The sequence below is a fragment of the Neolamprologus brichardi genome, chromosome 7 (genome assembly GCF_056152115.1).
Source record: "Neolamprologus brichardi isolate AB-2024 chromosome 7, ASM5615211v1, whole genome shotgun sequence".
NCBI classification, from domain to species: Eukaryota; Metazoa; Chordata; class Actinopteri; order Cichliformes; family Cichlidae; genus Neolamprologus; species Neolamprologus brichardi.
This window is the reverse complement of record NC_142110.1, coordinates 5,376,210-5,403,612: the sequence shown is the minus strand read 5'-3', so window position 1 is coordinate 5,403,612 and position 27,403 is coordinate 5,376,210. Positions and strand designations below refer to the sequence as shown.

The 27,403-nt window shown below is 41.1% G+C and overlaps 2 protein-coding genes across 2 annotated transcripts; both read right to left on the bottom strand.

The window, feature by feature from the left end:
• Positions 1-14,294: 14,294 nt before the first annotated feature.
• igf2b (insulin-like growth factor 2b) lies at positions 14,295-19,921 on the bottom strand. Its single transcript, XM_006789582.3, has 4 exons — positions 19,737-19,921; positions 18,717-18,867; positions 15,967-16,148; positions 14,295-14,739 (listed from the first exon to the last, which is right to left on the bottom strand). Exons 1-4 carry the CDS (start codon positions 19,809-19,811, stop codon positions 14,500-14,502), a joined length of 648 nt encoding a protein of 215 aa, XP_006789645.1. The 5' UTR covers positions 19,812-19,921; the 3' UTR covers positions 14,295-14,499.
• Positions 19,922-21,519: 1,598 nt separating this feature from the next.
• Positions 21,520-27,218, bottom strand: th (tyrosine hydroxylase). The gene is made up of 13 exons (XM_087844337.1): positions 27,040-27,218; positions 26,370-26,573; positions 25,578-25,752; positions 25,393-25,481; positions 25,216-25,283; positions 25,069-25,119; positions 24,294-24,439; positions 24,012-24,147; positions 23,615-23,684; positions 23,473-23,529; positions 23,133-23,228; positions 22,909-23,042; positions 21,520-22,310 (listed from the first exon to the last, which is right to left on the bottom strand). Exons 1-13 carry the CDS (start codon positions 27,121-27,123, stop codon positions 22,151-22,153), a joined length of 1,470 nt encoding a protein of 489 aa, XP_087700463.1. The 5' UTR covers positions 27,124-27,218; the 3' UTR covers positions 21,520-22,150.
• Between the last annotated feature and the right edge of the window lie 185 nt (positions 27,219-27,403).

Genomic DNA, 27,403 nt, shown 5'->3' with positions numbered 1-27,403 from the left:
TGTTGAAGTGAAACTCCCAGTAATCTGTGCTGTGGGTCATCCAGCTCAGCATGCCCATATGAGGACAGCACAAAGTATATTGGGGCCACTAATGCAAACATAATGGCTAATCTGGCTTTGAAGCAGTTAAAACAGTATTAGTTGCAGACATACCACTCCGCTACAGTTTGTCTCGGCATAGATTATGGAAAAAGATGTTTTTGTGTATTATATTTCTTGAAAAATCTTTTGTTTATTTGTTTGTCTCTTTATTAAACTACTTAACACTGACTCATTCAAGTGTAAAAACACACCTAATTCAAGAACTGAACCAGTGCTGTATCTAAACCTAACAAAAGTAACCAATGTGTACACAAACAAGGCGATTCACAAAGACCTATTAGTCAAAAGCTGCCATATCATAGCTTGGTTGGTTAGTGGAGGACTAAAGAAGAGGTTGCAGGCCTAAAAAACTGTCAAAGGCTTATCAGAAATGGTCTCAGTGGTATGGTGGCTGTCAAGATGCCATTGATAAGGAAGGGAAACAGGGAGAAAAGGTATGTCTGGACTCTGGAGTAGTTTGGTAACAGCTGGGAGGCTCTGTCATGTTTGGGGCTGCATTTCAACCAGTGGTGGGAATCTTGTCAGAATACTGGAATTATGAACACAGAAGAGGACCATCAGCATTTGATTCATCTTGCAGTACATCTGTCACAGGTAATGGGAAAATACGGACTCAGTCGCGGAGCTCTGGATGCAAAGTACACAGTGCGTTTATTTACAGTGCCCAAAAACAGTTTCAAAACACAAAGCGAAGTGCAAAGTCCAACAGTGGTCTTCTCCAAACTCCCAGTGGTGCGCAGGTGAGTTTCCAAAATGATATCCAAGTGTGTGTTCTCCTCCAATAGCTTAACCCCGCGGGCTCCTTCTCTCCAACCTCCAGCTCTGTATCTCTTCCTCCTACAAATGAGCAAAAACACCAGGTGAGGAGGCTAGCCGGCTAACGCTAAGCTACAAGTCACAAAACACTCTTCACTACCGAGCTTCAAGTACAATCCAGCGTCGACTGCCATCTGGACACACGGTTAAATACCTCAGCCCACAACGAAGGATGATCAGTGACAGCTGGGTGGCAAATTAGGTGCAGGTGTGTCAGCCACTGGGTAGAGGAGGAGGAGGAGAGAGAGAAACACACACATACACACAGGCAGGTCGCCCCGGGAACATCTTGCCGTTTACTTGAAATTCTTATAAATTTGTTAAAAATACAAAAGATTTCAATGCTACAAGATTATGAACTGTGCCTGGTTTCCTCCGTGATGGTTATAATTCAGGGCAAAGAGTTCAATTTGGCCTGAATTTAGTTTCTCATGGTCTGAGAGTACGTTTTGGCAAACTCCAGGCAGGCTGTCATGTATGTTTTGCAGAGGAATGGCTTCCGTCTGGACACTCTATCACACAGTCATGACTGGTTTAGTGCTGCAGAAATGGTAAAAATCCTTTTGGAAGGTTTTCCTGTCTCCACAGAGCAATGCTGGAGCTCTGTCAGTGTGACCGTTGGGTCACGTCCCTGAGTGAGGCCCTGCTACTCTGACCACTCAGATCTGCATATACAGAGATTTAAGGAAGATATTTAGAATAAGAGGATAAATTAACCATGCATGTCTGTGCCATACACGAGTGAAACGAAAAAGCATCGCAGGCCTGGCAAGTTCTGAAATGTTGACAGACAAACCTCAAAAGCTGAGCAGGGAATATTTTCCATACCCCCTATTGTTTCCCAAGAATTTGTGTTTAAGCAAACAAACTCTGACAAAAAGACATAGGCTACACACAAACACACACACATGCTGTAGCCTAATGAACAATGCGGTATAGCAAGCATTACGCGTACCTCATTCATTTCCTTGTACTGTTTTCACTTGTTACACACGTACAGCTGCAGACACAGCACACCCACACAGACACACGTGCACGTGCGCATCCTCTCAGACACTATCTATCAAACACACGTCGCACACAGTCTCAAAGTTTCGCTCAGTCCCGTTTTTTTTTGTTTGTGACACTGCGTTAGCGGGGAGCCCGGCTGTGATCTAACCCCACCATGTTTTTCTCCCCTGTTATGCCTGGCACCTGTTGTGCGCTTGACACGCACACACTCACACACAGACCACTCACACGAGTCCCATACGCTTCTTCTCTGTCGTGCGCTATTAATAAATAGAAGAAATCTAAATTCTTCCCATTCCTGTCCAAAGACAAACGCTAGAAATATTGAACATATCCTTCGTAATTTCTGTCAAGTTCTTGGGTTATATTTTTCCGTACTTTGGCATGAAATTTTTACTACCAAAAAAAACTTTTACTGTATCTTTTATTTCTTATTTATATTTTCTGCGCTTGTTGTCTTTTATCTTTGCCACACACATAAAAAAAAAAGCAAACTGATGCAACATGGCAACCAAGTTAAGCCCTCAAACATATCATCCCTTATTAACAGACTGCTGGAAAGCCCTGGGCCCCCTGGACCGTCCCCTTGGGGTACACAGATGAGCAGGTGATACCGCTGGAATGTGGTTCAGCACAGGTGGAGAGGAACTTTGAACGGGAAAAGGAGTCATAGCCTGTCCCCTGCACTGCAGAGCTTCCCTGAAAAACGTCTGTTGGCAAAACTCCGACAACAACTCTGTATCCTGGGTTGTGTTTTGCTTGGCCGCTGTGATTATTTTCATAGGAAGAACATCTTTATTGATAAAACTTTGTCTGTTGTCCAGGGCTGTTTTGCTCACTTTCTTGTTTGGTTTGCCAGTCTGTGGGGAGAACTCTGTCTCCCTTCTGACTTGTAAGGGATACATAATAGTAAGAGTGATATTTTTGTTTTCCATGAAAATAATGCTTGTTTTCAAAGAGACATTTACTAGAAAGAAAGGAAAAAAGAGAAAAGAATGAAATACCACAGGATGTTTACAGAGCTGGTTCTGTAATCATGACTTGGGACACATTTTGAAGATATTCATTTGCTCCTGTTTTTTTTTTTTTTGCTTTTGTTTTTGTTGTTTTGCTCTTTTTAATTAGATGAAGTAGACATTTCTGCCGGAACTCAAGACTACTGAAAAGTTGAAAAGTGTTACTGTGTATTTTAGTATGGTGTCGTTTTCTCAGCTTAAGTAAAGATTAAGTAAAAAAGCAGAATCAAGAAATCTAATTTTCATAAATAATCTACTCTCCCTCCAACCCCTCTGCTCCACTCTCACTCTCTGACTTTCAATGCAATCATAGAGCAGCTATCTGAGCAGTTATGTGTGTTAATTAAGTCCAGAGTTGGACTACAGGTACAATTTGTCATACACAGATATTTAGAGTTAGCTCTCAGCACCTGAAAACTATGCAGCCTTCATTGGTTATTGAAGTACGCAGGTGGTCAACCTATAGGGCTAACACACTGCTGGGGGAGAAAGTTGCCTGAAACAATCAGTATAATCTTTCATTTTTAAATATTTAAAAATTAATTTTGTAATGGAGGTCAAATAAAGTGATGACCTGGCAGTAAATACTGCCAGGCAGCAGTTGATTCACCGAGCACACATGGGACAAACAGAAGGCTTGTAAGCAGCAGTTTGTCTGGAGAAACATCTCACTGTTCAACCTAGCTTCAGACAGCAAGCTAACTCTCGCTTTAATGATAATAATAAGGCTAACTTGGTATAGCCTCTCTCCCTCTGAGCCCACAATTACTAGCCTGACACACTGTGTACGCACAGTCTGTCTGGGGTGCAAGCCACTGGATAATTCTTGGTTGCCTGTCGCAGCCACTTCTCACAAACACACTTAACATACAAATACCAGCAAAAAATACATGGTTATAAACACACACTAAACATGAACGCACATGCACAGACATGCATTTAGGATCATGCACATATCACAATATGAAATTAGCCAACATGTAGAGGGAGACAAATGTGGATTTGCAGCTAATTTTCCTGCCCAAAACGTCTAGTTAAGGTGAAACCACTGCTGTAAGGTACGTCATTTCTTAGGATCTTTCAATAACCCAGAGGGGAGTAAGTGTTCAGTGAGAACAGGAAATTACCAAAAAAACTTTTGAGTTAATGACAGTAGCTTTGTGTTTCTATCACCTACTCTCTGGTATTGTGGTAGTGACACCAAGCAGCTGATTTTTGACATATGGTGAAAATCTGCATATCCCTGACTTGTCACTTTGCAATGTTAACGTGTAAAACATATCAAAAATGATTTGATTGACTCTTTTGTAAAATTGTGATCATAGTTTTGGTTGGTTGGACTAATTAGAGCTGCAGAAGTGAACAATCTAGAAAGGGCAACAAAAAAAAATGCAACCCCCCCACCCCTCATACCAGGCAATCAAAGCCATATGCATGCACTTCATATGTACACACAACACAAACTTGAATAAAAGGCCACCAACAACAAGACAGCTCATTTTGTGGTGCCATCTGACTCAGTGTGTGCCTCATTGTTACCTTCACTTGCGGGTGAGTACATCGTTGGGGGAGTTGCTTTGCAGTGTAGGCTGATGCTCCATCTGAAGAGATGTTCATGTATATTTGCATCTGTATAGCAGAATTAGTCTGTTCTCATTTCCAGGGCATTCAAATACTGCTGTCATATGCACAATGCCATGATACAACAATACAAGTCTCACTCTTAACTGGTCACATAAGGATGCTTTTCAAAGGCCATTGGGATCCCATTTGTAAGTGTGTGGGGTTAATAGCGCAATATTGAAATAAAGTTTGCCAACTTTTCCAAAAACAGCTGGTTGAATCACCCACGTGGACTCTATCAGTCTTTAAAACCAGGAACATAAGCTGTCTGCTTCTGTTATTACTAAAGCACAAAATTGCATCAGACAGAATGGTGATATAAGATGGACTAAGATGAGAACTTGCTGTTCTGTAAATGGCTAAAGACACCGACTTTATATTTTTGAAGCCTGAAATGAGAGCAGCTTGCAACTTATTTATAATTACATGAGCTTGTGTACTCATTACCACCAAAGGTCTATAAATCCACATTATCTCACATTCTGCTTTTTTATGGCTCAGCCACATCCTCTGTTTAGAATGATGTGGCTGAACATTAATCAGAATCATCCACTCTGCACTCTCACCACATTTATCTCTCTCTCTCTTTGCTTTACTCCATATGAGGAGGGATTTTTGTACCATTGGAAAGGGGAGGTGTAGATATTGAACCATGGACCGGAGTCCTGTGAGTCTGCTGGCAGCAGGCCATTAGCCCTTAATGCTCACTAATGCAATGTTGTCAGAACGACAGGATGCATTGAAAATGATGAAAATGACTTAGATCTGTTGTAGCTGCTCACATGTAAATTCTCCAGAGAACACATTTACAAGAAGCTAATGAGTAAGATTTTATCAGCTTGAGAACAGTCGTATTACATAAAAATAATTCACGCTTCGCTTTAAACCTGGCTGGGCAGGTCATAGGTGCTTTATGCAAACGTCATCTGATTCTTCCCTTTTTTTTTGGCTCTGTCTTCATATTGCTGTGCTTCTTATCAGCTTTGCTCAAGTGGCACAATATAACAGTGATAGCATCTGTTTAACAGAAGTTGTTTGCACTTCAGTGCCATAGTTTTACCACCTCGTGCCAGTGAGCGAACCATATTTTCTTCTTTTCCTTGTACTAACAGATTAATAGCAAAAGCTGTGTCTGTTCCATAATGTCTTCAAGGAAACTATTGACCTACCATCCACCGCATAAATACGCACAGCTTTTCATCCCTGTATGTTCCTGGAAGCTTTGAATTTCCCAACACAAATTGTATCTTGGTATTTTGGATGCCAGAAGGTGTTCTTTTCTTTCATCTATCTTCTAATACTGCTCAGACTTACATGTATGCATAATGCATGTTTTTGTCATGGTGTAACCTGCTCTGTCTCCATGCCTTGTATTAATGTGCATATGTGCGGCACGGTTTACTGGTCTCCCATAGGCAGACCATTAATTGCTTGGCGCCTCTCAAGAGGAAAAAGAAAAAAGGAAAAAAGCTGGGGAAAAAAAAAAAAGCAAACAAAGAAACAGTTTTGTTAATAGCCTGCTGCTGTTGGCGGCTGATTTGGCCCAAGTGGTAATGCCAATTCTTCTGGAACACACACACAAGCATCGAACTGCCACCCATCATTAGCAGAGTTCAGTGTACATAAATGCATGTGCATAGATGTGTGCATGTGTTCATATATGAGCGGTGTGTGTAAATGTGCGTGCTCATGTTTACATGTCTGCTTTGCATGTTTGCATGTGCAGCGTTATTAGTTTGTGTTTGCGTACATGTATTCATTAATTTGAGGGGATAATGTTGCCACTGCATTACATGCATGCACGCACACAGACACAATGCACTGTAGAGACTATATACGTTTTTGGACGTCCTCCCCATCCACCTCACTGAAGCATGAGAATGAAATTGACGGTCTTGGGCTGAACGATGGCACAGCAGACACAAACAACTGCTGCCAGCTTCCATGGCAAGTCTCAGCGGACAATGGTTTGGTGCAGCCAAATGGCACAGTTGCAATGTCCTTCTCGAGCAATTTCCTCACAAATATTTTCACTCTCCTTGTTGTGCGTCTGTGTTTGCTTGTGTTTGGTGTGTGGGCTCCGACAATATCTGGAATGTCTGTCATTCTTAAGAAAGGTGCTTGTTTACGGGATAAACTGCTGCACTTATTAAAAAACAAAATTCCAGTAAACTCTAGGGAACTGAGCTGACTGTTGGTGCGAACTAATAAAATTGACGTGAACTGAAATTAGACGGAGTTACATGTCAGACAATAAGCAGACACGGCACCTATCCTTACAACACACAAAACAAAACAATAAAAAGAAAAAGAAGAATTAAAAGGTCAAAGAGAGGAACCATAAGAGCGTAATAGAAAGAATGGACTCTCTAACCTCTGGACCCTGGTGAGGGCCAAAGAAATGGAGCTTATCTTGTTTATATGGGGAAGATAACTAGCATGCTCATCTGGCCTGAGAGGAACCTCTACCGTAGCCGACGCTGTTCACTGGGGACTCAGACTGAAGCCTGTTTTTGTGTGTGAGAGCCCGACAGCTGGACGCACAACCTGGAACTTGCTCAAGAGATGTACAAAAGTCCAACTCAACACTTGTTGTTCAAAACCCATAATAAGTTCCAAAGGGATTTGCGCATGGTTTATAAAAATGGAGAAACATGTTGAGCAGAAGTTAGCGAAGATTGTTTCTCTGCTATGTTGTTATTTTTCTTTTCTTTTGGATCAGCAAATTTTTCTTTTGTTTTGTTTTTTGTTTCATGCAATAAAATCTTGGAATTTCCTCGGTGAATTTCCTCATCGGTCTGTGGAGTTCCTTTTAGCTTGTAGTCCTTTCAGAGCTTGTGCTGCTTAGCGCTACCTGAACAGAAATAATTTTGCCAGCCACTCCAGCAGAGAGTCTTCCAGCAGAGTTATTTGAAGTGAGGGATAGGTATGGATCATGGCCTGCCTTGTAATTAAGAGAGATTGCTATTTTCCCCTCAGAATGGGCTCTCCTATCCTGATCTGTAATTATATGTTGTTCAAACATAGCGGGGAGTGTCCCTGGTTATTGTGCTGCCTGGTTTATTGTGCCTCTACTGCCACAACAAGTGCCAGCATCGGTGATTGTCTGCCTTTAGCTTCTTTTGAATTTTTCTGTAACAGTACAGTGCAAAAGAATTCCTTTTTCTCCCACACTTTTTCACCCATCCCGCCTCTAATGTTTTTAATGAATCTTGACAGGAATGCATTACCTGCGCGCACGCATGTGTGTGCATATAGTTGCGGGTAGTGCCCCGGTGACCTCCACATACTGACATTGACATGCAACAATGATGAATGCGCTGAGAAAGCAAAGTAAGGACCCACCTGGATAATGTTAAAGTTAAAAACTCTGAAACTTTAAACGTTCCAAGATGCTGACCTTGTTTAATTAAGTGCAGCGTTTCGCTTTTAAATCTTTACTGCCACCCACTTCACTTTTCCTGCAACACCTCCAATTAAATAAAAGTCTTTAGCGATACAAAAATGAATAAAATTGATGAAGGCAATCTTAGTTGGGGAGTATGGATAACACGCACTAATTTTGTTTGTGTGAAAGTGCAGATAGTTTTACATCCTTAAAGAGCCCGTAGAGTGTAACATTTAACCCCTGTGAGTAAGTATAGCCCAGGCAGAGTCTGCACCACACACAGAGTATATTTAAGTGTAAAGCTGTGACCCCCTTGTTTTCCAGTAAGAGGAAATTGTCATGCAATGACCCAGTGACCACAATGGAAACCACTTCCCCCTTTGTTTTGATTTTATATGGCTTAACCGCCTCATTTCCCATGTTCAGGCCCTGCAGTCTACAGTCCATCACATTTTGTCACATCCACGTTGCTCTTCTGTTTCTGCCATCTATGACCTTTCAGTGTTTGTTGACCAAGACACCAAAAGCCTCAAAATTGCAAAACTTTACAAATGTTGCACTCAAAACTGTCTATGTTTAGTGTGCGAGTGGGCTGTATGGATCATTCTCATGGTTTTTAAGTGACCATTAGACAAAGACGGAAGACAAACACTGAAATTGTGGAGTTGTTTTTCTGTCCCCATATAGCTCTTTTCTTTCTTTTCTTTCTTCTTACCTCGTCACACCCCCCAAAGTTTTATTTTACACTTACAAACTCTGATGTAGTCTATATCAACTGAAAAGAACGAGAAAAAAAGTCAAGACTTATGACAACAAACTAAACAATGTAAACAATATAAACAAACATGAAGAAGACCTGACCTCCTTCTCTTCTCCTCGCATAGTTTTACTTTGGAGAAATTCCACTAAAACTTCCACTTCATTGTTAATATGTCCGAACCTACGGTTACATAATTAGGAAAGCTTCGTCACAGCTCCTGGTTGATTAGGAATCAACAATTGTGGAGTTTTGTGGGGCGCTGACGAAACACAATCCCCTCTTTATACTCAGCCTCTGCTGTAACCACCTCAGAGCCAATGCAAAGATGCAGATTGAATTATGTTTTGCATTACCAACTTAAGCTCTTTGGGTGAAAATTAGCCAAATGACTATCTTCCTGTGTCATTATTGACAGAAGAAGTGTTAGATGCTTGTAACCATAAACACCACACGCAAGAGTTTTGACTATTCCAGATGGCCAATACAGTTTGTCCTGGACATAGAGCTTCTGTGGTATGACCCCCTTTCCCTCTAATTCTCCCTCTCACTGTCTCTTCCTCTCAATCTCGTTGCCTTCTCTCCATCCTCTTTTCAGTCCACAGCAATTAGAGAGACAAAGTGGGAAAAGAGGAATGTGTGAGCACGCTTTGTGAGGACCGAGAGAGGGAGTACAAGGGAGAAAGTGAGCGATAAAGAGAGCGGGAGAGATGAGAGATAGAGGAGGAGAGGAGAAGAAAGGAGAGGAGAAGGCCCATCTTAATTGGCCTGTGTAGCCACGCTGGGCTGTGATGGTCTGGGCTTGCCAAACCCTGTGCCTCAATAGTTGGCCTGGCCTTACATGCATCCCGTGCATCCGGCCAACCACAACTAACTCTAGTGTGCTCTTTGGCAGTTTCCAATGTCAGGCCTGGGAGAGTTGTGCCACCCACATCTCCACTCCACAGTTCAGGAGGCCTCTCTGTTGGGGATGGATACGTGGGTTTGCGTTTATGGCATATTTGTCTCCACCACTTTTATGTTGAGGTGGCAATTTTTGTGCTGTCTCTATTGTTTACTTATTTAGGATAATTTTATAGTGGCAATATGTCCCAGCTCCAGATTTAGACACAATGGTACGTTTAAATTTAAGAAGTTAAAAATGCCCTTGCTGAATTTACGTGCATACCTCGGACAGATGGGAAGAAAAGCTTTGTTCTGTTCTATGCAACAAAGGGATTAATACTCAATAATGAAATCATTAATGAAAATGCAATTTCTTTCAGCTCTACTGCAATTTCACCTTAGCCTTAGATTTTTTGGTTTGACTGGTGTCTTGTGTTGCTTTGGATGCTGAGGAGCACAGTTCCTGCTTTAATATGTAAACTGTAAGGAGTCATCCTGGCTGCAGGGATCAAGTATGGAGCACTCATGCTCGCATCGTCGCAACGAGCCATGCTTCAGAAACAAAACATTTTTGATAGTATATGTTTCCAGTGTTTTCCCCTGTTTTTTGTGGGGGAACAAACTCCTTAGTGGGGCAATAAGGTTTCATGAGACAGGCAAAGGTGATTTAATAGAGCGATTTATGACCATAAAACACAGAACATGAGCTCCTCTACATTATCCCACCAGCTTCTCCACTTTGCCAGAAGTGGAGAAGCCACATGTGCATCCCATCATTGTAAGAGAAAAGTTTGCGCCAAAGCCAAAGAAAATTAGATCCTCTACCTATGGTTGTAAAATTCAAAGTCTTTGATTCCAGCCTAAAACACTGCAAAGAACTTCAATAAACCGTTGAACAAAGATAACCTTGTGCCCCAAACGGTTCCATTCTGGGAACAAAGATAGTATGTTGTAAATCTGCCTGGCAACAGACATCTCATGGGTGGGTGTGTGTATGCATGTCAACAATGAAAGGTTGGGCCATTTACAGAATATGCATGTGATAATTTGAGACATGTCGGTTACTAAAATAGGCCTCTGAAGGGGAGATTACTCCGGTAGTTGGCAAGCCACTGGAGGATGGATGGATAGATGTTCAGATGGGTGTGCCAAAGGCAGTGAGAACAGGTCAGGTTTAGTGTGGCATGCAGAAGGAGAAGGTCTGAAGAGCAGGCGGATTGAGAGAGAGAGAGACAGAGAGAAGAAAAAGGGTGTGAGTGAGAGGAAGAGAGTGGGTGCTAAAAGCAGCTGGAGATTTTTTTGCAAGGCCCGAAGATGTAATAAATCATTTATAGGGTACATAAGGTTTAACCGATATAAAGGGATTTCAAAAATGCACATATAAAGAAAAATGTAAGCACACATCCAAGGCAGGCAAATGTGCAGAACAAAGTAGCGAATCAGCATTGAATGTTTGATAAAATGTTTTTTTATTGATATTAAAAATGAAAGTACATGAATTGTGCATTTCGGACGTCCTAGCGTGCAGAGGTTAAATCAATAAAATACACACAGGCTGAGTGATCTACTGACACAGAAGAAGTTGCCTTTGCTCAGCAAGATATTTCTTCATATTCAGCGAAAAGAAGTGGTTGTCTTCCACGCCATTCATAAGAACACTAGAGTAGCCTGTTTGAACATTACAATAGTGAATGAATGCAGTCCTAGCAGGAAAATATAAAATAAAATATAAAATATTATAATAATATCAATAATAATAATAATAATTGCACTGCCTGCTTTGTTGCACAACTGAAGTAGAATATAATTAGAGACAAGATGCAGCCTTGATAATTGAGATCTCTCTGACAGAAAAAAGACACAAGTGTTCTCTCGACTCTACACCACAATATGGCAACTATCCATTGAGTCACCGTTTCATGGGGGTGATGCATGACACAACAGAGGAGGAAACTGTGATAATGTGGCACAGGATGACCTTGCTTCTGACATGGGCTTCAGTGGTTTGTTACAGAGAACTATATTATTGTGGCCAGGTATGGGTAACAACCTCAGCTCACCTTCCACAACAAGATTATCTCTTAAACTCAGCAACGATTCCACTTCTCCCTTAGAGAGCACATTTTTTTTCCTGAGTGCTTCAGAAATGTTTCAGCATGATAGCCCTTCAGTAAATGCATAATGGATGCATTAGTGGAAGATTGTGAGGGATGAATCTCGAACCCCAAACACACATACCAATGCAAATACAGATGCATATTGATGATGCACAAGATCAAGATATCTTGATGATGCACAGAGTCACTGTGCTATACCAAAAAGAGACTTCGAGAGATAGATAGATAGATAGATAGATAGATAGATAGATAGATAGATAGATAGATAGATAGATAGATAGATAGATAGATAGATAGATAGATAGATAGATAGATAGATAGTCTCTCTTTGGCAGACAGTGACTTTCAAATGACCTTTGATGTTTGCTAGCATCACACCAACGTTAGCATGAATAGGATGACTTGGTTAGGTCATGTGTTATGCAAACCCACAACTCCACAGCTGAGTGGACACTTATGGCCTCATGACCCAACTAAGAGTATCAGTGGGACTGGCACTGCATTAGATGTTCCTTAGAAGATCATAGGACACCATGCACACTTATAAAAACACAGTTTAATGAAGGACTCGTCATTCCCCCTCCCCTACCATCAATACTAAAGTGGCTTAAAAAACATAGTGGGTTTGAGTAATATCCATGTTGAACAGTTATTTCTCTTTTTTTTTCCAGCAATGAAAAAGTTACTCATTGATGCTTTCATTTTCTCAGACAACCCTGACAGGCTCCTGGAAATCCATGCAGACCAACAGATTAAGAGTATGTGCCTATTTTTGTGACATAACATGCCTAAGCAATCCAGGCTATGCTGCTGTTAAAATATTAATTTAAAGGACTATGGCAAATGAAACAGGAAAAAAAAAAACAACATTTTTGGTACAAAGCATCTACAAAAAAAAGCCTTACAACTCCAATTGGAAAACAGAGATCATACAAAATAAATCTAGCAGTTGAGCATCAGTGCTACGTATATTATTTGGACCAATTTTTCAAATATATTTTATAACAAAATAAATAATGCCTTTATACAGTGCCCTTATTTGTATTTCAACAAACGAACAAAAAAGCTTGGCGGCTCATTACGCAAGGTACAGCTCAGACTAAAGGAAAATAACACAACGTCCCTGGAAACTAATAGTATATCTATATATCTATATATATATATATCTATATATGAATGTCTATATATATGTATATATATATACATATATATAGATATATATATATACATACATATATATATATCTATAGATATATATATATACATGTAGACGTGTATATATATAAATATAGTTTCAAGTATTTGTTTTCAGGCAAAAGCATGTGAATACTACTGATATACAATAAAAATAAAATGTTAGTTGACATTATTGCTGTTTTTTCCCTTTCTTTATAACTGTAAAATAACATCATAACAATAAAAAAAAAGCCTAACTTGGAAAAACAGGAATGTCACGGTACCAGAAACTGACAGGGTTTTCCTTTTTTTTTCATTGAAACATTGATATGAAAAAAGACAAAAAATAAAATATAATCATCATTATCCCACTCGTTCTTAGTCCATGCCATGTTACTTCCTGCCAGAACAGTCCACAAAGCCATGGCAAACAGGAAGTACTGTCCCCAAACTATAGTACTGTCCCAATCCAGGTGGTCCATGGTGTCCCGTATGTGTCCCCATAGCGCTCCACGTGTCCAGCAGCCTCAGAGGGACAGGAGGAACAGGGACTAGGTCTCGGGTCATCCCTTGCTGCTTATGCTGGCAAACTAGTAAATAGCAGCCGCTAGCACTCACCATGAGCCTAGATGCCAACACAGCCCATATTTTTCCTCAGTGACTCTTCCCCCTTGACATTGCCACTGCCAGGAGCTCCCCCATATCCTTTATTTTATTTAAAAAAAGTCACACTTTCCTTAAAACGGAAAGCTTTAATTATTAATTCAAAGAAAAAAAACGTGCTTTTCCACCTCTTCTTTGAGTCCATTCCCAAAGCTAGCACCATGACATTTTTTTAAGCTACACGTTCATTGTTCATAAAAAAATAGTGCCATTTTTTTCTTTACTTTGACGTAATCCGTGGCAATGTGCAATTTTGCAGACTCTTTTCTGCTTTTTGTTTGTGATCAAAAGGTGCTGGAACAGGAATCTAATTTTATAAAATAATTCCTTACAGTGTGGAAGTCCCTTTATAGGTAGAGGTACAAACTAAAGAACTAACAGGGATTTTCTTTTCGCCTCAGGAAAAATGATGTGGAATGGATTCTTTCATGCAAGCAGCTCTTCACTTTCAGTTGTCTTCCACAAGGACAAAAAACATTCCGCTAGGTGTCCTCTTGACACTTGCAAACGACCGATCTCTTTCATCTTCTTTTTCCCTTCTCTTTTTGTCTTTTGCTTAAGGATCCACCTGAACCGCATTCAGCCGAATTGTTAACTTTTTGTTCGACATTTGTGTTTGTGCCTTTTGTATCAGTGACTGAAAGAGAGTGGGAGAGAAAGAGTTCAGACAGGAAGAATGTGAAGGCATGTCTGTGTGCCAGAGGAGGGTGGGCTGGTGGGGAGGGGGGGAGTTCGGGGGGGGGGGGGGGGGGGGGGGGCATTAGAAAAGGGCCAGGGGTTCAAGACGTAGTGGATATGTGCAGGGGGAGGGATTGGTGAGCTCAGACAGGGCAGGGGAGGTCAAAGAGGACTGCCACAGAAATGACGTCAGAGACAAAGCTATAATCCCCTAGTCTTTTTTTTCACCCTCAAAACTCTTGTCTGTGCAAAGGGCTGGCAGCGGGCTCATTTGTGGCTGACAAAGTTGTCCGTGGTGAGCAACACGGGAGGCAGCTTGCTAGGAAGGCTGATCAGGGGCCTGTGGAAGATAGCCTGCTCCTTGGCTTTAATCTTCTCCGCGTGCCTCTTAAACTTTCTGGCCCTCAGAATGGCGGGGACACCCCTCCGGAGCCGCTGGGCCGCCTTCCTCTGCCACACCTCGTATTTGGAATACTTCACGGTCACATGTTGCTTCTTCGGGACTTCCTATTGTGGCGTGCGGGCGAAAATAGAGGAGAAAAGGGAAAAGAGGGAGTCAGTTCATTAGGGTGATAAGATATTGTTCAAGTGCTTATTACAATGGAGGAAAGCCTTGTTTATTATGTGAAAACATTCAGTCGTTTTTGGGCCAGTGAAACGGAAATCAAATGTCATTCTTAGAGCGCTGAACGTCATAACAGATTCGCCTTGTCCTTGTTTTAGTTTCCTTGACTGGGAGAAGCTGTCAACAAGCGCCTCTTTAACATAATGTCAAAGGGAAGGGCGGTCACTTGTCTCATATACATATGAGGAGCCGGCACTCACTCAGACACTCATTGAACTTTGTAGCCTTCGCAGAAATGCACATAAACACAATTCGCAAACTTCAATTCTTACGCAGAAGACTTCTTTAAACAATGCTAGGTGTTGTCTTGAGCACCAGGGACAAAGCGGGAGGGGTCGCAATGGAGCTAGAATTTATGCGTGAGTAGCCAGTGCTAGATCTGAATGGCTTGTTTTGGTCCTGCCACTTGAAGAGTGTTTATCCCCCTTCATTCACTCCAGGCCTTCTCAATAGCCCAAGAACAGCTGGCCCTCAGAGCAGGCTGTACCCATCAACTCTCCCAACACAGAAAAACTAGAGACATGTCCAAACTAAGTCCCTAACAGCCTTTTATTTTCGTTCTTTCTTTCTTTCGTTCTTTCTTTCTTTCAAATGCCCATTACTTTCCTCAGTAACGGTATTTATATCTATACATTTTTAGCAGTGTCATGCCACCAGTACTGATTTTATGAGCAGTCAAAGCAAAAACATCTTTTTTAGGCTTGTTTTAAAAGTTTAACTGGATTTAAGAGGTCTGGCAAGCAACTGCTCTTGTGAATCCATTAAAAAGATCTGAAACTGGTGGTTCGGGACAGGCACAAATACATTTTGTCCACCATCTTACAGGATATATATGCACTTAACACCCCCCACCCTTTTCCTGAATATAACGTGTTGTGACTTTTGTGATGTTTTCCATGACTGTCAGCACTTTCTTTGTAAGTCGAGTGCTTTCCATTGGCCAATTAACTAGATATAACTGCGTTAGCATGGGTACACTGTACTCAAGAGTCAGTGACATAGGGGCTAGGCTCAGAGGTGAATGGGGGCACAGGAGATGGGAGGACAGATAGAGCTGGGATTAGCACTATTTCCCATACTGGCCTGTTGTTGTTGTTGCTTAGACGTACCTGTTTTAGTGCGGGCATCACCGGTATGACCTGTAGAGAGGTGGCTGACACGTCCCTTTCGGACTTGGCAGGTTTGGCACAGTACTGCTCCAGTAGGTTGAGGTCACAGCTACGGAAACAACACTCCTCTACAATCCCACGGGTCTGGGGGCGTCGGTTGTTACCCCTGCTGGTTGGCCTACCTGAGGAATAATACAAAAAGGAATGAAGACGTAGAGGTTAGGGACTGCAAACACAACATCAGTAACGAATCGAGGTTGTTTTTGCAGGATTATTTCGACAGTCATAGCAGCCCTTGGAGCAAAGAGGATAAAAGGAACTCGATGGCCAACTGCAACAAATCTTTTTGTTTGTAGAGGATAATCTGATTAGGGCTATCTGGAAGTCCTTAAATGAGTGAATACACAAGTAAACACCCTGTGCTGTAGAGACCAAAGGGGAGCAGCAAAGACATCTAAGCTCGCAGGTATATTAGGCATAGCAAAATATATAAAATGGAAAACTCTTCTGTGACCTTGTTGTCTGCCAAGTCAGCAGAGATAAAGACGCTGAGGAGCGAGAGAGGAACAGTAGGGAAGTAGAGATACCAGGAGAAAGGGGATGGGTGCAGACAGGGAATGTGAGGGTCAAAACAGAGATAAAGAATGCATAACAAAAGAGGGCTAAAGCAAGAGAGAGAAAGGTGTAGAAGAAAAAGGGTTGGATGGTTAGCATGTTGCACAGGAGAACATTATCCACAATGAATAAAGGCCTTGTTTGCTGTCCTGTGACCCACACAATGTTTGAGAAATCTCATGGGATGGTCAGATTTGATAGCAAAAGAAAACAAAAATGTGCTGCAGGGGGACAAAGAGAAGGGAGCACATCTATGTTGGCCCAAATTGGATAACGATCTTCCTGATTGGTAAAGAAGCTGCTGTGGCAGCACACAAAGAAAACACCTTGATTTTCAAAGCAACAGCTAAAATTGTTTGTTTTTTTCAGCTGAAGTGTTTGAAATCAGATTATTGAGAAGAAGGTGAAGTTATGTATGTCACAGTGCAGAGTGTGCGAACAGAAGCGTTCGCAGTTTAGGATTAACAGCTACCACAATGCTTCCTCACACACTGCTTTACAATTACTCCATCTTCATGGAAGCAATGATTAGAATTGATGATGTCTTCTCTTAGCCTGACATCAACAACCCCCCACCTCAACCAACTCATCAGTGTGGTCTCCTGGCCTGGGAACACTATTGCTGAGGTGACTGGTATGCCTCATGGGGTGCTATTACTTTACTGGTAAACAAGCAGCCTATTGTGTCGCCAGTCGTGTGTGTGCCTTTGCAGTTCACCAGTCTTTCATATGCAATGAGAGGTATGGGCTGTAAGCAGACTCAGCAGAGAGAGAAGCCTGGACCAGGTCTTGAGACACACAGCTGGCTATAATCTCCCCCTGTGTGTATGCGCACGCGCTAGTGTGAGTGAGTGCGTGAGAAAGAAAAATAGCAAACACGCATACCACACAACCGCAGCACAGTCTCAGCTCTCCAAACCAGAGGTGGCAAAAGTACAGACATTCTGTACTTAAGTAGAAGTACAGACACTAGTGTTAAAAAATACTCCAGTAAAAGTTGAAGTACTGAAGCTACTTCTTTACTCAAGTAAAAGTGAAAAAGTACAGGCTCTGAAATGTTCTCAAAGTAAGAAAGTAAAAGTAGCTCTTTGAGGAATATTTCTACCAGTTATTTTTGTGCAAAGCTCGCTGAACCTTGTGTGATACTAATGTAATAATTAAATAATATTGGTAGATAGAATTTTAGTCTGAATTTTAGAGAAAAATTAGGAAAATAAAAAGTCTCTCTATTTTCTGTTGCCTACATTGTAGAGGCTTTTAAACAGGAAAATAAGTAGGGAAGAGGTTAAAGTGGGATTCAGCAGGTGGGGGATCCTAAAATCAGCTGTAATGGCTCAGTGTGGGGGAAAGAGTCACAACTCACGAGAATTTCTATTGAGAGCTCCAGTAGATTTTCTTTGTGTACAGGCTGTGATTAGCTGATCTGCACTGCTGCTGCTGCTCTTTGCTGAATTCAACAAGATGTCAGCAGATGTTGCATAAATTGTCCTCGCTGATTTCCATCCACTGTTTATGCTGTCCTTATTAATAGACAATATACAGTTGATATGAAGGTAGAATTCAGTGAATAAATCCCACCAACATCAGCTGCACTTGATGTAACCTCCCTCTGACCATGAGCACACAGCCACTGTGTACCAGTCACACATTGTTCTTTACTTAAAATCCATCACAGTACAGCAAACTCACCTGTTTGTCCTAAACAAGTAAAAAAAAGAAGAAACAAATAAAAAAAAACCTTCCAACTTTAACCACTGACTATGGTACTCGGTTTTGCCTCTTTTATCTCTTTTTGGGCGACATCCACTGGTGATTAATACGCAAATGTGATTGCGGTTTGATGTTTGAAGGCTCAATGACCTGAAATAATAACCACCCTCAAATGGATTAAAGCAAAAGTTGCTAGCTTGTTTTGAAAATGTAAGGAGTAGAAAGTACAGATATGTGTTTAAAAATGTAGGGAGCAAAAGTTCTACCTGAAAACTCTAATCGAGTACAGTAACGGAGTATTTGTACTTCGTTACTTCCCACCTCTGCTCCAAACAGATGTGTGCAAGCAAACAACAGAGAGATTCAACAGGCAAATGAGCATTCACGCAGCCCGTCGTGAAAACTTGTAATGCTTTGAAACCTACTGAAATAAAAGCCTCTGTCTTCACAGACAAACTGCAGCGCATCCACCAGCTCTCCCCCACACAGCGTCTCCGCCGAGGCCATTTCCACTACGTAGAGCGTCAGGGCCAGTGCAAAGAGCAGCGCGCGACTCGTCGAAGACATCCTCTTGACCTGCGGAATGAAGCATGGGGGTCACCAAATGTAGCCATGACATGCAGAAAGTTGTGGCATACAGAAATCATTAACAAAATAACAGTTAATGACATTTTAAATACCATTTTTTAATCAAAATCAGCCACTCTTTTTTTTTTTTTGGGTTTTTGTTTGTTTTTGTTTTTCAGACGAAGAGGGCACAGTCTTCATCACAGGCTCCCGTGTGTACGGTGTACGTGCTCAAATGTTCGACAAAGTAGAAATTCAGAAAAAGAAAATCATCTCAAATCATGGCGCAATATGCAGACCCGCTCTTCACCTTCCCCGCCCGCTATTATCAGCTGCTGTCATGTCTGTCGCACCTGAAGAAGTGCTTATTCTGGAGGAAAAAAACAAGTCGCCAGTATCACCAGCTTCCCACTCTTACACAACCCTCCTGAAGTTGCAAGGCCGGCTGCTCGATAGTTAACTAGCCGAAAACACCAAACTCAGCATATATTTTCCCTTTGCTCACCCCGGAATGAGCTCACTGACCCTCAAACCTGCCGCCCCCTATCTGCCGGTTAAAAAATCAGCTGTTTGCTCCGTGTCCACGACACCATCCAGGCGCGAGAAGACTAAAATTACTTGTTCTTTTTCTACCCCAAACGCCTCAAAGCTTCTCCTCGCCGTTTATGCATCTTGAACTTTCTCTGCTGCATACAAATCAAAAGATGTCCCGGTTCTCATACTGCACAAAACTGATGCGAGCACTGCATCTACAGAACCCGAACTGGTTTTCCTACTTATAAAACCAAGACAACACCGCTATAACCCTGTCAGACGTCTTTCATTACGCACACGGCAGAGCCGGAGAGTATAAAACAATTTGCTTGTTCTTTGGTTACCTTCATTCGGCTGTTCTGCGTTCTCCGGCAGGTGTGGCAAAGTGAGTGATGTCCGTATCTTTGCTGGGTTTCCATGTCAGATGGCAGTAGTCAAAATGTTGGGAGTTATTTGGTTGGAGAAATTGCAGGTGAGTTAGTTTCCCAGTTGGTTAAACTATAGAGATGGTGAGTGAGAAGCTGTCCCAAAGACTAGGCGACAGGCAAAACTTCTCAGGGAGAGGTATTATATACTAAAGCACGCCCCTTACACCCACCCCACCCCTTGCTCCTCCTCTTCGCCCATGAAAAAAAAAAGGCCCAGAGACGTTTTATGAAAGTGCTTGAAGGGAGAATAAGAGGGTGAGAGTCACAAAATATGGAACACTTCCATGGGCATTTTCCACGTTTACGCACTGTAACCTACAATCACAATGTTTACACACAGGACGCAGACTGAACAAGAATAGGGGTAATTCCTTCGACTCCAAGAAAAATGTCAATGTCTCCGCCCTGCTGTAATTAAGATTAACATTCAGTGGAATCACTGTGGCCAAGGTTTGCGGCTTTCCTCAGACTGCGTAGATGCAGGCACTGGGGTCAAAGGTGCCTGACAGTGAAGGGGAGATAAAACTGGGGGATCATGCAGTAGAAAGCGGATGCAGCGGGACACCGAGTGGGAAAGTAGATGCAGGCATGTCTCAAGCCACACATATGATGGATGGTCAAATAATGGAGAGTCAGCATTGAGACAAATGTGGAGACTTTTTTAAAAGCTTTACTAATGCATTAATGTGCACATTATGACAAATATGCATCATACAGTCCAGCAGCACTACTTATGCAGATATTGAACAGGTACCGTCAGAGGAGACAAAGAGTGATCCATACTCTGAAAATCTGATTTTAACATATAAACACGCACATTCACGTTATGCTTTATAAAACTCTTCGAGGGCCCCCTTATTTCAGTGTGTGTTCTGGTGAAGGTAACGATCCGGACGTGTCTTCAGACTCATACTGACACCTGCTGGTCTGGTTACGGTACCTCCGTTTGTTTGTCCTCCAGCTTTCGGCTTTCCAGCTTTTGTGCTGGAATGTTGAATCCTGGATTTGATCGCATCTTCTTACCTGAACAGAAGGAAGCGTGTCCCAGCAAACTCGTGTTCTCTTTCACAGCTTAACATTTCTCTCTTATGCACAGCTTTTCTCGGGGTTATTTCAAAACAGCACACGCTGCAAAAAGTAGATCTTTTAAAAGTAGATAATATAGAAACTTAATTTCTATATTATCTTTTCTACTCAGTTAAGCGATGATTACGCAGAGTAACAGTTTCAAAAATGGCTGATTTCTGATTTTTTTTTTTTCAATAAAGCACATTAAATAGAGTTTCTGTAGTGCATTTAGTGTCATAAAAAATGTCTTGAGGTTGTTTGTGAGCTTTAGCTTGTTTTTAAGACCGAATAACGTCTCAAAACAGAGATTGGTGACAGGAAGAGAACCTTAAGAAGATTTATTCTCTCAAAAAAAATTCAATAAATATGCTGTGATTTCATGACGAGGCGGGCTAAAACAGCTAGACAGCTCCCTCTTGCGATAGACAAATGTAAAGCAAGAAGCAGCCAGGTGTCGTTAAATAATAATTCATGCCAAAGTATTTCTAGGTTTTCCCATTAAGAGCAAAAACCTATCAAATATAATGCTATTATTTATATTTTTAGTTTAACTGTAGGAATAAAAACTTGATAAATCACAGAAACGATAGTGAAATGTTAATTTGCAGTTCTTTATTATCTGACAGTTTGTAATCAATAGTTTATTACATAGAAACTATGTTTTCTTTTCTCCCCCTCCCCCTTTTTTATTATGCATTTACACTGCAAGACGAAACCAGCATAAAATACACAATGCAAGACAAGAACAGCATATGAAAGCCATGGATTTAATTACTCAAATGCTAAATTCACATATTTGGAAAATAAAGCTTTTGACAGAGCAGTTACAGATTTTTTTTTTTCTAAATAAAATAAACGATCCAAATATACACCATTATAATTCTTTAATTTCAAAATATCTATACCATACTTATATAGTCTTCTTTTAATACATTCATTATCAGAGTTCCCCTTGATGTGACTCTAGATTTGACACATTTCTCAAACAACAAACTTTAAAAGCATGAATGGTCCAGTCAGTAAAACCCCATCGTTTCACAAATGCAAGCATTTAAGATCTTTGGATACTTTGTCAGCGCTGAGTTTTGAGGTTTTAATGGTTGCAACCTTGCTGGCCAACCAGCCAACCACAACAAGCAAAACTCAGATTCATACAGCAGGTACGGCACAGAAATATGAACACATTGGCAATCTTCAACAGCGTGGACTCAGCTGAGAGAAAAGCAAACAACAGGCGGATGGTGAAAGACAGCGCATCATCATCACGATAGCACACTTAGGGCGTCTGTCAGCACTTTAAGCTCATCCTTCACACCTTCCAGGCCTCCTTGGATCTTCGCTGGGTTGTCCAGTACTTCAACACTGCAGGTATATGGATCAAATCTGACTGAGAAGGGACGCTTGATGCCAGCTACATAAGCCCTGGTCAAAATTGTAAAGATGTAAAGAAGTCAGAAACTTAAAGATCTCAAATCTGTCTTTTAGCTCCAACTGAAAGTATGGACTAAAGCAACCAAGCCTGCAAATTGTCCTTGTGTTATAATGTGCCATGTTGTACATGCATGCAAATTATTGAGACTGTGGATTCCACAACATAACGAAAACACTCCTATGTAATGATGCTCACAATGTTCTCTGTGCTCTTTCAAACATTCCAGGGCGGGTATTTTCTCATCCAGTGTGTCGGGGATGTCATGTGCTGCATTCTACTAGAGGCTGAATATTGTGAAAACACTCACTTAAGCTACTTGTTTTGCAGGGCAGCATTTGATCTGTTTGCCAAATAAAACTCCAGAGTTTCGCCTCGGTAAGGAAGACTACATTAGGAACAGCTGTCTTCTGGCTGCTATGGCTGACCTACAATAGTTTGTGGCCTCGGGGGTTGGCTGGCTGTTCTCTGACCTCGTCCTCACATAACCCCTCTCTTTGTTGTTTTTCGTTGTTGTTGTTTTTTTACATTTTTTTATCAGTTCTGTATGTTCTTATGTATGTGTGCGTCTGGTACGATAAAGAGCAGTACCTGAATTTCTCCTTGGCATCTGAAAAACTCTCAGAAATAAAGTAAACAGGCTGGTATGTCTGGTCTTGATAGGGCTGCACTGCTGCAGCCTCTGGATCAAACTCTCTTGTCTCTGGTTCATCAGACAGAGAGTGCTGGAAGTTGAAAAAAAAAATGGAGAATTAGCTCACAGCTGTCTGTGTGTGCTGCATTAAAGGAAAAGAAAACAAAACGTTTGAACGTACCACAAGTTCACCATAAGAGGAAAGCAGCCCAGCTCCATAAGCCCTCACCTCACCATTTTGTTTACATAAGCCATACTCGACCGTGAACCAGTACAGCTGATGGAAAAACAGAAAGGAGGTGACTGAGAAGAAGTACAATCAGTGCATTAGTTACATGTTAGATTTTTAGACAAGAGGATGTCCAAAGTAATGCATTTTGAAAGATATTTTAGCAATAGTTAATTCCATTGTTTACTATATGGGATATGTAACTTAGTTCGTGCTCGAAGCATGTGTGTTCACCGCAGTAATATTGATAAAGTCTGTATGTGTTGTTTGTGTTCGAAGACAAAAGTCTTACTGTGGACAGTTTCTCAATATCTTCATCCGACGCCCCCAGTGAAGCCAAACCAAGGTTCTGTGGAAAATAATAGATCAGTTCTTGCTAAATAGCACAAAAGAACTGAATGATCTGTAAGGCTGCTAATCGCTTCAGCACTAACCTGTGAAAACTGGGCAAAAGTGCGATCAGCCAGCATGGGTACGTGGCCCAGTAATTCATGGACGCAGTCACTGAAGAGAAAGCAAAAGTTATTTCAATTCACGACAATGTTTGATCTCGAATGAAAAACACCACACAGTTCAGTTTGATTAGATGCAGACTTTATGATCACAAACTGGAAATTCAATCTGATTACATAACAGCTACAGAATGAAAGCAAGCTTGTTCTCTGAAGAAAAACAGCTTTTGCATATGGCAGCTTTTTAATATGAATTGTTGTTGCTATTAGCAGATGCTATGTGTAATTTCACTTGCATTTGTTTTTATGGAGTTATTTCTGATTGTATACTTTATAATTAGTTGAAGCACAAAGCCAAAAGAGTCACAGTAGTACTCACGGTTCTGGGGAATGCATGGGGGAGGAAGCGTGTCGGATGTACTGGGTGCACTGGAACACTCGGAATGCCAAACTGGCCAGAAAATCTCTGGCTGAGAGCAGGCCCGCCACTGGACGCAGCGCAAATCCTGTGCGCTCTGCATGTGTGTTCAGGGGGATGGTGGTGAAGGGACAGTAAGCAAGAGAGAGAGCGAGAATCAAACCCTGATAGGTGGAGTCGACATTCGCCAAGCGTCTGTATTTACGTATCTTTTCTTTTCATTTTGTCTTATCCCATTTTTACCTTTGAGGAAGCGTGACACATCTTCCAGCTGGGGAATGTTGTCTGGGCTGTACCCACAATGCCTTTCTAGGAGACAAAAAGCCTCAAGGTATTCACTGCAGGCATGGGTGGTGTACAAGTCCCTCAGGGTTGAATATACTTCTCGCCTAAATCAAGATTTAATTACATAAAAATTGAGATTTCATTTATTAAAATCAAAATCTTGGAAAAAAAACTGGAAATAAGCAAAACTGCAGTGTAGTTTTAGAGTTATGGTTAGTGTTATGCGCCTGTTTAACTATTTCAAGCAATTTATTTCTTACATCATATTTATAGAGCTCTTTTTTATTATGCTGTTTTTCTTGTATCGTATAAATCTTATGAAAAAGCACGTTGCTATAATTTTCTACTTGGTCTGGTGACTAAATTCATTCATTAGTGTCTTTTTTTTGTCCTAAACTGTTCAAGTAAAATATAAACATCTATTAACTTGCAAACAACACTTTGTTCTCAGGCTATGGATATGTTTTTTATTCAGACAAGCTCGAGCTGTCACCTCAAGTTTATTCTCGTGACACCCTCCATCTGAAGTTAATTTACCGAAGCATCCATAAAAGACAAATCATATGCAAATGACTCATTGGTTGGTGGGTAGACCACAATGTGTTGACAGTAAAACAACATAACAATGAAACGTATTTTAGTAGATAAAAACATTTTGTGCTCACTACTTCAGACTTAACTTTTCATATCTTATATTATCAATATTAAAAACTAGCGTGAAAGAGCCCCTTACCATGTGCCAATCTCCGCCTCTGTGTATTCCACTCTGGGGATCGAGTGCCCACTGAGGACAAACATATGCACACAATTATTACATTTCAATTTTATGTCTATTTTTTTATGGTTGTGTGTGCAGTGTTTAGGAAAACGCCCATCTCACTATCTGTATCTGAAGGCAATGTCACCAATCATTCTCCTCCTCTGTCTGTAGGCAGGATCTGTGTAGCCCTGTTTAAATCAAATATACCAAACACAGATCACATTTTCTGTAACAAACCCAGTAATGACAGCTATTTCTATTCAATTATTTCTTCTTCTTGGCAATGTCATTACTTACTGGATGGTCATGGTCTAAGTCTGGATCAAATTTGGTGACCAGATGATGACACCTATCCAAATCTGCAATTTTCTTTGGGAACCAGTGGACTAGTTGAGAAAACAGGGAGAAAAAAAAAAACTGTTCTGTTTTTTGCTCACTTCTACAGACTATTTAAAATGTTTCACAATTATTTCATCAGTTACATTTGACTTCTTTGGTGGTTTTGACATCCTCTGCGTTCCTCTTTATGGAGCTGATCAGGGTACTGACATCTGAGAGGTGCACCTCACAGCGGACAAAGTACTCCAGGCCCTCAAGGGTGTCTTTGACCTTCCGGCATGGTCGCGTCTCCAGATGGTGAATCTTAGCTTCAAATGTCTGAAATACAGTCAGCAAGCTGAGATGTGACTGTGGTAGCAGAGATCCAGAGGTGAGAAGTATTTGTGAAGCACAATAACTGATTCTGGATGCACACTTTCCTGTTCAAAACATGGAATAACCCCCCGCCCCACCCACACATAGATATTTTTTTTCCAAATGGTTTTCTTCCATGACCTTTTTCGGTACTTCTGTGTGACTAAAATGTGTAACCAACTTTAAGAATAGCCAATAAAATATTATTCAACCTTTACATATCCACTATATTCCACTAACATAAAAAACATTTTACAATTACCTTGTTGTGAATCTTGACTACTTACCTACTATAAAACCGGTTTTAATTTTCCCACACTTATTACAACCCTGTTGTCTGGGTCATAGCTACAATATTAGAGTGCAAATGTTTATAACTGTATTATTACCAACTAGACACAAATACCGACCAATGGGAGTCTTTGCAAAACAGCAAATCCAGTAGCTTAGTGTGAATTTATGAAGCATTCATAAATTAATTATTAACAAACAAAATAAATCGTCACATATAAATCAAAATAAATCTTTTAAATATTTAGTTACCCCTTAAAACTCTATTAGAATAAATTGTGATGGATTACCTCGAAAACCTTGAGTGTCCGCGACAGCGCAGGTGGCTTGGAGTTTTTTAAAGTAAAGAAAATGTTGAGGAGTGCTTTTCCATCGTCCTCCTCAAACACTATCTGTTCACTGGCTTCTGCAGCCCCTGCCGCTGCAGCGGCTGCTTCCCTCTCCTTGCGCGCGTCCTCGATCAAGCTCTGCCGTCTACCGACGAATCTTGGAGACTGTTTTAAAGAGAGAAATTAAAGTTCTGCTTGTTACGATTTAACTGTAAGACAGTAAGAAAAGACAGACACGACACCACATGGACGTAACTGATGGGCTTTGCTTACTTTTTGGATATCTCCCTTGATATTTGATGGGTGCGCTTTACATCTCCAAATGCGCATTAGATTGGCAATGCAATCAAGGTAAACCTTACGACATATCTAAGAGTAAATAGCGACCACAGCACACATTTTAGCAGATTTCAACTGTAAAACTGAAACGTGCGGGATTTGTTTTTCCTTCCTGGGAAGCTGTTCGTTTGAGATGTGCGCCAGACAGCGACGCTGCGTAATGAACATCTTGCCAAGTTTTCTTTGTGCCATACAACAGTTTCCGTGATTTTTTAACAGATGACTCCACAGACAATCACAGATTTCTGTTTGTAATTTAAAACAAACTTGTGTTTTCTAAAATATTTCTTACCGTGATGGAATCAGATCTCTCCAGCTCGGACGCTGCTCTGCGGACGCTCTTTGTGGAGGATGTGGAGCTGGTTGAAAGCGGCATCTTCAGGCTCGGAAGTCTGTATTGACTTAGCTTCTGTGGCAGAAGTGGTAGTATGGTTTTGACGCTCTCTAAACCTCTCAGTCGGTGCTGTGTGCCCACAGTTTTTCTTTTCTTTTTTTCACCACGCAGGTTTCCCCTTTTTATGGGATCATTTGTTTGCCGTTTCTGACGTCAAACACGCTAATCTCAATCTAATCAATCAATGCGCAGAATCTATCAGTCTCATCCCAATTTGGAGCGCGCTGTATAGTTTGAGACAGAGCTCTTTTTTGCAGATGTT

Coding starts and splice junctions, on each gene's coding strand:
- igf2b (XM_006789582.3), bottom strand. CDS start 19,811: ATGGAAACCCAGCAAAGATACGGACATCACTCACTTTGCCACACCTGC. Junction 18,868..19,736: donor CGCAGAACAGCCGAATGAAG/GTAACCAAAGAA, acceptor TTCATTCCGCAG/GTCAAGAGGATGTCTTCGAC. Junction 14,740..15,966: donor TGATGCCCGCACTAAAACAG/GTACGTCTAAGC, acceptor ACGCCACAATAG/GAAGTCCCGAAGAAGCAACA.
- th (XM_087844337.1), bottom strand. CDS start 27,123: ATGCCGCTTTCAACCAGCTCCACATCCTCCACAAAGAGCGTCCGCAGA. Junction 24,148..24,293: donor TGTGTCACGCTTCCTCAAAG/GTAAAAATGGGA, acceptor ACACACATGCAG/AGCGCACAGGATTTGCGCTG. Junction 23,229..23,472: donor ATATTGAGAAACTGTCCACA/GTAAGACTTTTG, acceptor TTTTTCCATCAG/CTGTACTGGTTCACGGTCGA.